The 13,227-nt window shown below is 43.7% G+C and overlaps 1 protein-coding gene across 1 annotated transcript in view; it reads left to right on the forward strand.

The window, feature by feature from the left end:
• Window positions 1-12,041, forward strand: part of LOC146821377 (serine/arginine-rich splicing factor 7-like) — a 42,511-nt gene extending 30,470 nt beyond the window's left edge. The window contains exons 6-7 of the mRNA XM_085612315.1: window positions 6,647-6,682; window positions 11,761-12,041. Of these exons, the coding sequence (XP_085468441.1) occupies window positions 6,647-6,682; window positions 11,761-11,806 (82 nt within the window). The 3' untranslated portion in view covers window positions 11,807-12,041. The remainder of the gene's footprint in view (window positions 1-6,646; window positions 6,683-11,760) is intronic.
• Window positions 12,042-13,227: the final 1,186 nt, after the last annotated feature.

A 13,227-nucleotide genomic window follows, 5' to 3' on the forward strand; every position in this document is an offset into this window, starting at 1 on the left:
CGCAACACGTAGCTAAATTAATTATTTGCAGGGAAAGGATCCCATACCCCCGGCAGCCTCCGAGGGATCAGTGAGAGCCGGACTGCGGAGGCGCTCATTAGCGACCCTCAAATGTCAGACACCGGGAGGAAAGAAGAGGCCTGACACGGAAGGAGACACAGCGACACAGAGATCTGGAAGGGAGGGGGCGCGAGAAAGACCGGGACAGCGAGGTACAATGATGGAAGAGGTGGCGACGGAGCGGGCACAAAGAGGGGAGAGGGCGCGAGGTAGACGGGGACCACAGGTTAGAGATAGGAAATAATGGAAGGGTCGTGAGAGAGCAGGATAGAATGAGGAGAGCGGGAGAGACAAAAAGCAGTAAATTCAGACATAAGAGAGAGAGCAGTAAATACAGACCTAAGCGGAGAGAGAGAGAGCAGTAAATACAGACATAAGCGAAAGGGAATGGGGTCGTAAGAGAGACAGGCCTAGGAAAAGGAGGGGAGCCAGGTAGAGAACAAATGCGTATTACGAAGAAAACAAGACCAGCCCGGCTTCTAAAGTGCTCTGGACGCGAGCGAGAGCTCCCCCGCGCTTGGCGGGGGGAGCGCATTCCAGGCGGGGGAGCGGACCCTTTGAAGTATGATGCCGAGGGTGCCAGTGGGCTGAAGCGCTTCCCCAAACGGATTGCATGGCTGCACGATGCACGTGATTGTGCGAGTGGTCGCCATGCAATCCACTTTTGGGAGCACTTTGAAATGCCCCTCTTACTAGAGTCTCGCATAGCGATTTGCGTAAACGCAATAGCTAGGCAAGACCTAAAAAGGCCTGCAGACCAGTTGGGGGTGGGGGGGTGAACGTTGTTGCAGAAGTAGAGGGTTTCTCCCCAAAAACCCTTATCTCGCCCCGTTGAAATTTCCTATTTTCCTTAAACACCCCTCCGCTCAAGATTTTCGATCAGCTCTCAATTTTAAAGCCATCTGGGTAGCTCAATCACTGGGTTAGAATTTTTAGTTAACCGGGTCTCAGTGATGAAAAGCAGGTCTATTGGATCCTCTGTAAGCAAATTGAAAATGTCCTGTGAGTGTTTAGCAAACGAGCGCGCGTGGACCACCAATGGAAAAGTTCCTCATTGCAGTGTAATTGTAGAGGGCAATATACTCATTAGAATTACAGCTGCCCTCCCTTGATCAAATAATGGACTTAATTATTAGTTCAGAGCTACTGGTAGCTACTGTGCTGGACTGTACTCCTGACATCTACTTTCAGGGTTTGAGTGAGCTAACTCAGAGGGGCTAGCTACATTCAATAAGGCGGCACTATACATCTCTGGACACTTGTAGTGGTGGGCCAGCCTAACCAATATCATAACCACATCGGCACCTACTGAGGCAAATTGCAGGACTTGAAAACGTGACCACCTGTTTCCACTCTCAATTTTGCAAAGTTACATGGAGATTTGTCCCTTTGCAAAGCACACTTTATCAGTTGTATACAGCATATAAGAAAAAGATAATGCGTTCTTGGAAGTGTTTGTACCCAGAATGGAAAGCGAATTTTCGATAGAAAAATGTGTATTTTGAGAAAGTGATAAGCTGGTGTTCTAAACCAAAATGATTACAAATCCAAAACCTATTTAAAGCTGCTCTTTGAATGGTAATTCATGGTGAGTTTGCAAGACTTTTAGCGGTTAGTATATCTGTCGTGCCAGTGTTGTGATTCCTTATATAAACATCATCAGTGAGTCACTGTGTGTACAGGGAATCCCCTGCTTTCCTTAAATTTCTTTCATGCACCCCGAACCAGAATGCAAGTCAAGCCACTGGTGGGTGATATCTTCCCATAATAATGGCATCTACTGGGTTCAATATCTTATCCTTCCTAACCTACCTGCTAGTCAAATTTTTTACGTTCGTGTAAGAAATTGGTTTATTAGTTGGTGGGGGTTATGCACCCACATCACGTAATAAGTCCTCGTCGGAGTAAACCGCAAGTCCCTAAATTACCCTGAAGTCAAACCCCCCCGGTAGCTACGGCACAGAACAGGCGTGCTTAACTTAGAGGCAAGTATTAATGCAGAACTAAAACCGCAATGAAGTCTAAATTGAAAACAATGAGATCCCAAGACGAATTAGACAAAATGACAAAAAAGCAATAGAGGATACTGGAGCTATGTATATGAAATTCTAATTATAAATAGCGCTAAGAAGCACAAAGTGCCAATGGTAGCAGTTGCAAGGGATGTGGATGCAATTTGATGCCAACTACAGCTCGCCGATCTGCTGCAGCAACCGGGTTTACCTTTGGACTTACTCTTTAACTCCGAATTCACCCCAGGAGTACGCTTCTAGAGTCCCTGGGAACTCAAGGAAGCCACTTAAAGATCACAGGGTGGCATAGTTTAGCCCAGGTCCAGTTGACGCTGGGCAGCTGCAGCAAACTCCTCTTGTTGTATCCCTGTAGCTTTAACAGGAGGTCAGCTTTATGACCCCTGGCATCCACATCTTTGTCCCTGGTACGAGAGAGCAAGCCTGTTCATCCACAACTCTTCTCAGGCTGCATATGGCAGATTCAGTCCCCTTCTGAACTTCCTCAGGTCCAGAAGTGTTGTGAAGTGGGTACCTGAAGGTGCCACATTTATGCCTGGCACAAGCTAGTGGGTGGGAATGACCCTTAGTTACACCCTAACCAATTGGGTAAAGGTTCCTAGGGGTAACACTAGCCTCTTTTCATGATGGCAAAAGTCTTTGGCCACAATAAACTTGGTATCTAAATGCTAAGATTTGGGTGTATGGGGAGTGCGCTATTATAATCCTAATGCCCCCCCAAACTAACACAAAAATGTAGTTTAAGGCGGCACCTCTACCCTCCACAAACTCCGACAGAACTCTGTTAAAAATTAAATCTGAGCTTTCAGCATCTCGCAGTGGATACATACAGGTTCTTTGGCATTCTGTTTCCCTTCTTTGAAGTGTACCCCAAATGTTCTATGTAAAACGCCAGCAGACCTGTCGAACTGGAAGTTGCATTCAAATACGATTTGAGACACTAATGTTAAGGAGGATGCTCACAGCACCACCCGATGGTCACGCTAACCCAGTTCAAGTCTGCCAGGCACCAAACCTAGTTGTAGGGAAAGTGGACCCAGAAGGACAGGAGGGAAGGATGGCCCAGGTGTGAGCTGTACCTGCCTATGACAGGGGAGGCCCTCTTGAAGTGCACCAAGTTACTGGGTACAGCCCCAGGCCAATCTGCCAGAGGGAGGACCACACACAAGGCCCCCTATCTCTGACCTGGGAGCAGTTCAGTCCTCCCCATGGGAGCCAACAAGCTTTCAGGTGACAGTTGAATACTTCAGGGTCTCCAGAAGCTTTAGGCAGGCAAAAGGCAACTTTTATAAACTCCCTTTTATGTAATAGTGCAACAAAATTTGACTTTAAAAGTTGGAAATTTAAAACTATGTGGTAGTTCCTTATTATATTCCTCCTCTGTCAACCAATCTGAAATTATCGTAAGATGTTCTAAAGTAATCTTGTTTTCCCTATGGAAGTAGTCCGCCTTGCTACAGTAAATAGAAATGTTATGCTCTTTCACTTTAAGGACATTAGGAACATTAATTCTCTACTTGTCCTACTTTTAAATACCATATACCCTACCCTATGGGCAATAGAGCTACCGCATTTCAAATTACGGTAAAAACAGTAATAAGGGTCCATTTTAAAAGGTCAAAATTGTAGTTTAAACCTGCACAGTCAGGTGACTGGTGTCAAGCCTGCAGGGATGTATGCATCATCAATGCAGTGAGTCTAAAAATGAGTGATGCCGCCCACTGAAGACACTTTGGTTACATGTCCTGGGTACACTTTGGGTATCAGTCAAAAGCTCAACGAGACCTGCACTATGAAAAATCAGACTTGGTGCTCCTCCTGTACAAACTGTCCAATCACTTTTTGAACCGGAATCACTGTATTACCCTAGGTCTGACTGGTGTGACCGAGTTCCACAGCCATGAGTCTTCATTCTAGTTGTGCCACATGTCTTTACCTGCACTTCACTGATGCCAGTCAAGGCTGAAACTGGTCTTGGGTTGCTTGCATTACCATTGCATGTGGACATGGCTTAGTATGTGGAGGACCAGCCCTGATTTGTATGTGACTGATACCTTCCACCCAATCCCAAGGCTGCGTTTTAGTCCACAATTATGCATCCGCTTTTAGAAAGTAGGACACCTAACAGAGGCACCACTGTACCTTTTGGTCCGAAAGCCGTACTTGACCACAGTTTTGTATCAAACCTATACAACGTCCAGGACTGTCGATCACCGAGCTGCAGGATTTTCCCTTGCGCACCACCAAGTGTGACCTAGGTGTTATTGACTAGATCTAGTTACCTTTAAAGTTGGCGTCTTCTTCCTCGCCCAAAGATATGTGGGTCCAAAATTGAGTGCTCCCATACGTAAATTCAGTTGGAGCCGACCTAGCCTTTGGGTATATTAGATGTCCCTCCTTCTTCCCAGTGGGATCCCCACACTAGAAATACAAGACTATCCAGTTTCAAGACCAGGCCTCCTAATGTTTGGAACCACTGTAGATGTACCTACACCAGCTGTTTTCCATCTCCTTATCCCAAGACTGACACCAGTTGTATCCTCAATTGGTCTCGCACTTTAAATGTTCCCGACTGAACATACAGACTGTTGAAACTGTCATTGGTAAGGTAAACTAACTTTTGTGGGTGCTCTGAGACTGCATTGCACTGTAAATACCACACAATATATCTGTTGGCCCTTAATGCTTTAGCTTGAAGTGAAAGTGGGACATAACAAAAAGTCATAATGTCGCCTAAAAAGGAAAGATGTCTCTTTGCCTTTAGAAAACCATAAAAGAATCATAAGCTTCAAAAGAGAAACTTTGCAAATTTCTAAAATCACAAATCAAAATGGATGCTGCCACAAGAGGTTGCGGTAAATTGCCTAAGGGAAAGGGTGAGATTCTATTCTCTTTCCTTTTCCATCATTTGGAGCTTCAATCTTAGAAATTTAATGATTTAGAAGTGGGTTACTCTGCTTGGGGCATAGACACCTGCTAAAGGTAATGCCACCAAGGGAGATGTTACCTAGCATGACAAAATCCGGAATACTTGGAGGAAAAATTTGAAAATTGAACTGAAGTAATGTATCTTGGTGACATAATCGAGGCTGTTACCACGGCTTAAGACCTCTTTGACTGGAAATGTCTAAAGTGTATGTGTTTTTTTTATCAAGTTCTGAGTCTGGTGATACATTTTTTTGTTTCTTTAGAGGTGATGGACAAATTGGTTTCTTTCCATGAGGTTGAATTTCTGTAGGAGGTGATGCAACTGCTTTTTATATTCCTCGCCATAGTAAGAGGAAAAAGTGACTGCTCTTCTAGACCAATGGATGGCTTTTATTGAAGTCTCATGGCAGTCAGGACTCGTCACGGTGCCTTAAAGGAAGTTAGTAGCTTGTGCCAAAATCACCAATTCTGATTTATTTCAATTGGGCAACTCATGTTAGATAGACCCTTTCCTACTCCTGGATGGTCAGGTCTATAAATAAGAGCCTATTTTTTTGTTGGGACAGAGAAAAACCAGATTTTTAGGTGACATTGGCATCTATACAGCAGATGGTACCAGCAGGCTCAAGCAGGTTTCATCTGTTACCTGGATATCTGTCTCGAACAGTAAGAGCTGGAGGAATCCTTCAACCAATTAATATTCGGCTCTACTCTGTGCTACCAAAAGGACATTACCTTAAAGTCTGGGGTGAAGCTGAAAAAAGAGTTTCTCTAGCTGCATACACTGTAGGTTACTGGGCGTACTTCTGTTAGTGCACCACTGATGTCAGAAAAGGGCCTCTGCAGCTCCATGGCTCTAATGCTCTTTTGTAGCTTCAGTGACTCAATCTGGCTAGTTAGGCTGCCAGATGTTGTTTCTACTGAATGAGTTACTGAAGGTGACCTCTATGCAGACTTTCGTTCACATACATAAGGAAAGACCGATGCCACTGCTTTCAACAAAGTAAGGCTCTACTTCTGATGAGCACCCCTTAATAATTTGACATTTCTACATAGGGCTTGGGTACTGTTCAGCCCACTGATGGGGAAGCTCACCAAGTCTGCGCTTCCCAAGACGTACAGAAAACCTTTTCCACCACACTATGCCCTTGATGGATTGAAAGATTACAGTACCTACCTATTCCATTCCTGTATGTTCTCCCAATTATAGGACTCTATGCAGATTCTCTGTCTTTGGTTGCTGTAAGCAAGCATTACCATTCTTAAACCATTTTTCACATGTTGGGTAATGTTGGCTGTGGTGGGGTTGTGGTGGCTTCTGCTGTGCTTCCCCCCCTTGTCAGTTATTCTGCTGCTACATAATGGTCCCAGTATTTTGTTTGCTCTGAGAGATACTTAATTTTCTCAGGGGAATGCAGGTTGTGGATGTACTAGTGAACGTTTGTTGGCATTCAATAATTCATTGGTTCATATGCTGGTGAAGGTATTCCATATCACTATCGAAATTCATGTCTACGTTCATTTTGGAAAAACTTGAGAAACTGTAATTAGGTTTTACATGGGAAAGGGGACAGGTAATGGGTGCACTTCAACTTTATTTACAGTTGTTTTTGTCTTTCTATTTGCAGTCGGTCAAGATCCAGGTCCATAACTCCAACAAAAAGGTATGGCTAAGTCATTTGAACATACGAGTGTTTTATTTCTAAAATGCTCTTTATGGTGCTACTTGAAACTAATTGTGCTCAGGCACGAGACCAGGCTCTTGAAGGTGACATGATTTAGGTTTTTATCTCTGGGGTTAGGCGCCCAGGAAAGTAAAATATGGGGAGAGGGCAGAGATGCTGGTGGAGGAGGCATCCTTCAGTGACGGGGAGCTTACAAAGATTTGATTGCTTCCATTCAAACACTCTATGGCAAAAAAAACTTGAGGCAGCTGTAACTTCGATGTAGCTCACTTATTCCAATTGGCTGAAATTTCTGTATTGATTGCAGAAGGGTTTACTGAGTTCTTTAGAACAATGACACCGAATGTTCCCAGATGCCTGTTGATTGAGATTGCAAATTGCATTATCAGATCTCATTGAATTGAGGCTAATTGGGAAGCTAACAAAGGGCAGCACAAATGGCTGTGCTTGGTGATGCCTGAAAAGAACTTGGTGAATGGTAAGTACACTACTTTATCAAGCCTAAAAATTGATATTCAGATGTTTTATTGGGGATACTGTGATGAAGCTGCCGGTGGTCCTCAGTTTTCTAATCCACATGCCTCTACCACCCACTGACGAGAGCGAGAAGCAGGCAAACATTCACTAGCAAAAGTAAAATAGAGCCGCAAAACCCTTACATTTTGAAGTTAGATATGTTGAAGAAGCATCACTAGATAGAGTACAAGAAACGAGCCAAAACACCGGAATACATGCAACTCTGGTAGGGGCAGCCTTCATGAGTATTAGCTGTCAAGTTGAACAAACCAGTAAGCTGCAAATGTTTCGTTGGATTTGGACAACTTGAAACATAGGCCTTTAGCATACTTGCCTGATGAGCGTCCAGTGGCAAATTCCAATATCTGTATAAAAACTAAGACCCATAGAGCTCTTTTCATCTGGCAAAGGATAGTTGAAGAACAGGGGATAATTGGATTCAAGGTCCCATTGCAAAAACGGCAATTTCTTTCAAGAACAGAATTTAAGGTCTCACTGTTACACTGACATTGATTACCACTGAAGAAATGTTTAGCAGAATTGCACACTTAACCCCTCAGCTGCCCTATTAATGCTTTTATATCATTAAAGACACCCTTATTATATTCACGTATGTCCGCAACAGCAAAAAGGTTATATTTGTCACTACTGATGAGGCATCCCATCCATCTGATGTGCGGTGGTTTCCTTCTAAGTCAGTCTGATGATCAAGCTGGTGGACAGGGCTATGGGAGGGTGTATTGTACTCTGCTCCTCCCTAGCCATATGCTGTTTGGATGTTATTTAACCTAAGAAAATCTATACAGAGCCTACTCCTTTCTAGCATGCAGACACTGTTTTGAATGCCAGCAAGGAGCCTGGACATGGGAAGATTTTTTTTTTCTTACTCTTGGCAATAAATCCATACTGTTACTGGTTCCTTGCTGGGAAGCTGTTTGGGTTGACTAGCACCGAGGGAAACCTACCAGCCCCAGGCATTATTAAACAACAGAATTCTAGAGACGTCCTAGGTTGTGTGAATTGGGAGTACGATGCCACTTTTCTTGTTTGATATGTAATAGGAGTTTTTTTTAACAAACATTGATTGAAGTCAGCACAGAGACCTTCCTTATGAAGGCATAGCCAGTGGAAAAGGCCAGGCCTGACCACAAGAGGATCAAACACAGGCACCAAATGACTCGGAAAAAGAGATGCCCCTGACATCAAACAACTAGTGTAGGGTGTACGCGGGGGGGGGGGGGGTTTATTCTCCAGGACTTGAAAAAAATTACCTCTTTGAAATCTGCACTCAATATCCTAAAACTCTGCTTCTACATAGCGTTGAAGATGGCAATAAATTGCAAGCCAAAGGGAAAGGTATGCAAGGGTGCAAAAGTAAACTTCTAGAATAGAATATACAAGATGATCCACAAAAGGGAGCAAAAATGGAGGTACCAAATGAACACAACCAGGGACTGTCCTCCTATATACTTTCTCATCCCACAACAAAACTTGTTACTGAGGCTTTGCACAGACCTTAGATTCCTGAATGGATTTATAAAGACACAAGTTCAAGATGACCATAATGAAAGAAGTCATTCCAGAGCTGAAGAAATTAGTCTACTTAGTGGCCATAGTCCTCCAGGACAGAGACCAGATGAGCAGTGGGCAAAAGAAATGTGATAAACAACTCTAACTACCAATTCAAAATGCGCCCATGTAAGAGTCTGCACCAAGTCTGTTTACAAATTGTGGCAGCTTACTGAAGACTGGATACTTGTGTACCCCTGTCTGGTCAGCTGGCCGGTATTGAGTGCCAAGACAGCATACGGAATCTGCAATCGCTGGGGGGGCTCTCTGGAAGTGGATAAATAATCTCCCATTCCCAGGAGGGATAGGCTATTCTTGGAGGCAACATTGAACTTCATGATAGCAAAATCATTCCTGATACACATTATTTAGGCATTGTCTGTGCAAGTTTGTCTCTTCCAGAAGGGAAAGTCTCTGGTGGTGAGAACAGTGATGACATTGATTAGCATGATAACCTCATGCTTTCAGTTTATTCACTTTGCCAAGATATAAAACACCAATCTAATAATGTTTGCAGAAGCAGTAGTTCTAATTGTCTGATACCTTGGTGGATATAGTGGGTGATGCAGTGGTGGCGGGTAGAAACTGACAAGCAGACTATTCAGACAATTCCTTCTCCGTGACCATTTCTAAAGATGCATCACATAGAGGGTGGGTTGCACATGTGGGCAAACTAAAACCCAGTTATCAATAGAACCGACAGTAGGCAGTGAAACACAATGCTGGAACGCAACAGTATTTGTAGTGTGAAGGCCTTTCACGGACACAACACCGGGCGAGTAGTACAGATTTAATCAGACACCAGATCATGTTCTGCTTAAACAGACTGGTGGGGAACAAGATCATGTGCTTTCCAAACCAGCCCAGAATGTATATGGATGGGTGCTTGTAGCCATACACCACTTGGTCTACAACATGTAGAAGCAGACAAGAAAGCAACCTTGTACGAGTGGGAGCTAAATCCGGAAGTGCACAGCAGTTAATTAAAGGAGTAGCTCCACAGATGGCATTTTTTTGTATTTCTGTGTGTTGAGAACATGACCAAGACTTTGCATATCTGTACCCACTCTACAGATCAGAGAGGAATACCCGGTCGATAGATTGGTCAGGGACATTTGCCCGTTTTTCCCCCTGACATTACTAAAATCTCCAATGATAAACCAGTGCAGGGTAATCAACTGGCAATTAGGACTGCCTCCTAGTGGGCAGTACAAACCTAGTTATCAGATCTATTGGAAATGGCACTATCGGAGTATTGAAAATGCAATTTTTTTTAACAACCTGTTGCCTATACAAGAGTAACTGATCTAGCCAGTCTCATCCTAGCAACATGGCTCTTGAGGAATTGGCTTTGTCATCTGTGCTTACAACTCATGTGTGGAGATGTTGAGGGAAGCTAAGAAATCAGCACTCAAACACTATGCAGATGGCATAGATTCTTGCCTTTGCGTTGGAAAGAATGAACACTCCATCTAATGAAGGACACTACCATACTTGGGTACCTAATGCACCTACTGGATGGAAAAATGGCTTGAATTTCCATCGCTTGGGGTTTTGCTTAACATTGGGCGAAGCTGCCTCTCAATATCTTGGGCTCCTGCGTTGTTTAAAATGATTACCCTCCCTCGCCTGCTTTGTTTTACAAAAATTTCCCCTACATCTGCTGCAGTTTTGGTGAGGCCAATTGAAATGCAAATTTCAGACCTTTTTGTGTCTGATTAACCCCCTCCCCCCTCATATAGGGTACAGGAAATGTACTCCATCCACATAGAATGGGGGAGCTAAGTATTGTGGATATGTGTTTCTACTATTGGGCAGTCCAGTTGTTCTATAAATGACTGAGTGGGGTGGATGGGGAACCTGGTATTTCTCCTGGAGGTGGTCTGCTAGGCCTGGATATGGGTATGGGATTTTTGATCTACACATCACTTGTAGTGCACTCCCCTCATCTATCTTCATAAAACATATCTGCATATCTTCAAAAACATAGAAGATATGCACGCCGGCTTCGGGCGTGGAGGGTGCACCACCCTCTAATTGCTGAGGGGCCACAGGCACATCAATGAACTGGCGCCAGAAGTGGGGAGACTGGATACCGTGGATTGTGGACACATGCAGCGCTTCACGGCCCACTCAGGGCTGAAGGACAGATCCTGATCCCACTGGGGCAACGAGGCGAATTGTGTGGCACTACATTTCCCATCAGGTATTGGATTTCTTATCACGGAGCCCATTGGAGGGCAAATATTTAAATAAAGTGTCAACATCAATGCAAGAGATCGGAGTCCAGCCTATGATTAAGGTACAAACCGAAACGCGTCAGGCACGACTCATGTGGTTGGAGTGCTGCCTGCTGGTGAATTGTGGTCCCCCGAGTGCACCCTCGTGTGCTGAGCGCTTGTTTTTGAAGAATATATATATATATATATATATCCAGAATTTTAACCTACATTTCTTTGAAATAACCTTTGGGTAACACATGCTGTCACACAATCTTAGTTTAGGCTCAAATCCTGTCCGTGAAAGGGGGAGGTTGTGCAGGGTGCAGCTTTCAATTGGCCGAACTAAAAATGTAGGTATTGTTTACCTTTCTTGATTAGAGTGGATGTTGATAACGCTGTGCAGAGTTGTTTATGCAGTGTTCTCCTACCACATGGGCAAGTTTGGTATAGAGATCATTGATGGCCAACAGTTCTGCCAAAAGGAAACCACTAAATTGCTACTTGTTTAAAAATAAAATTGATTAGAACATGCATGCATGCATTAATGGGCGGAAAAATGGGAAACAGTTGTGATCGGAGTGGAGAGGTGTGGCTGTTAACCATTCCTGCGTGTTCCCAGATGAAAGGAAAAAAAAAAGTTTCTGGTACTGCCAAGGGTTGCCCATAATAGGAGTCTAGAGTCGCTAAAAAAGTAGTTGGATTGTGTCGTCCATGTGACATTCATTTTATATATATATTTTTTCTTTTCAGTAATTCAGCCTTGGCAAGTCCTGCAAGGAGTGCCAGTCCAGAATGAGGCAAGAGATGGGATGAAGCCCTCAGATATTTGGAAGATTGTATATTTTGTGATGTTCATTTTTGATGTAATTTGGCCAGATGGGTGTTTTCAGTTGTATACTGTTAAGATTGGTTATTTGGATATTTTAAGATTCTTTGTAAAAAATAATTAGCAAGTTGCTTATTTTTGTTTTTAATTACCCTCTGACCATGCTTTTGTATCTTGATATAAACATGTGCTTAGTTTAAACCTGTCTCTTTGTCTTGACTATCTTTGACCATCTTCAGCCCGGGTGGTCCTCCCATCCACCATTTCCCCATCCCAAATGTAGAAGTGGACTTTGCAATTTTTTCCATGGCGCATTTGCTTTTTCAAGCATTTGAAACCAGTGTTCAAACTGCTGGAGGATCCCACAGTTTGGGTTCCCCTTTCTGAACAATGTTGCCAGCTGATAACATATTTTATCTTTGTGAAAGGAAAAAAAACATTCAGATAGGATGTGCTGAACATACTATACTGTGTGAAACAGCTGAGCCTTGAAATAGCAGCATCCCATAAACAGAGGAATGACCACCTTTCTACATCCAGTCGTGTGCGGTTGTGTAACCCTTCCTCAACAGTGAGCTCATGCAACCAAATGTTTTCATGCGAGGCCTGTTATCTATTCCAAGATCCAGCATTTTGGTGGACATCCTTACAGATGTAAATTACTTGTTAAGCTTCCTTGCACCATGCTACATTTGCACATCAGGAGTTTGTCCAGAGGGCCTAGACTACACAATTTTTTTATATCTTTAAAGGTAACAGTCTCCCTCAATTTAGCGAAGGCTTTGTGGTATCTGAGGAGAGCGCTCCCAACAATGTTATATTGTGTGTATTAGCACACTTTGCCCCTTGAAGATATCTTGGTGCTGAGCAGGTACTTGTGCTTAGCCCTGCCTATGGTAGGCTGGTTAATTGGAAAGCCAGGTCTTCAACTTCTTGCGGAATTCAAGAAGAGAGGAGGCAGCTCTAATGTGAAATGTGCGGCTGTTCCACGATTTAGGAGTAAAATAACTGAACGGCTATCGCCCTGATCGCTTTTTGTATATGCATGAGAGATCTGCAAGTAGGAGTCCTTCAGAGGTGTCAGTGTTTTTGTTGGAAGGAGCTGCAACTGTTCAAGTAGGTGGGGCCTGAGTTGTGTAATGTGTGTGGTCTGAAATGAGTGTATATATAAGCGAATCACAAGACGGCAAATAGGACGGCAAGCTGAATCAAGTGAAATGGCCCTGCTTGCCTTCGTGACGGACTGGTTTTCCCTCCTCTGATCTGCCTTGGAAGTTCTGCTTTGCATCCCCTCCTTGCTTGTGACTTTTGGAATCCCTGTTTCCTGAGCGCGAGAAAGCGCTGAATGCTACTCCTGAAGTCTATCCCTCCATTTATGCTGAACAAGACTC

Source organism: Triturus cristatus, chromosome 6 (assembly GCF_964204655.1).
Source record: "Triturus cristatus chromosome 6, aTriCri1.1, whole genome shotgun sequence".
NCBI lineage: Eukaryota > Metazoa > Chordata > Amphibia > Caudata > Salamandridae > Triturus > Triturus cristatus.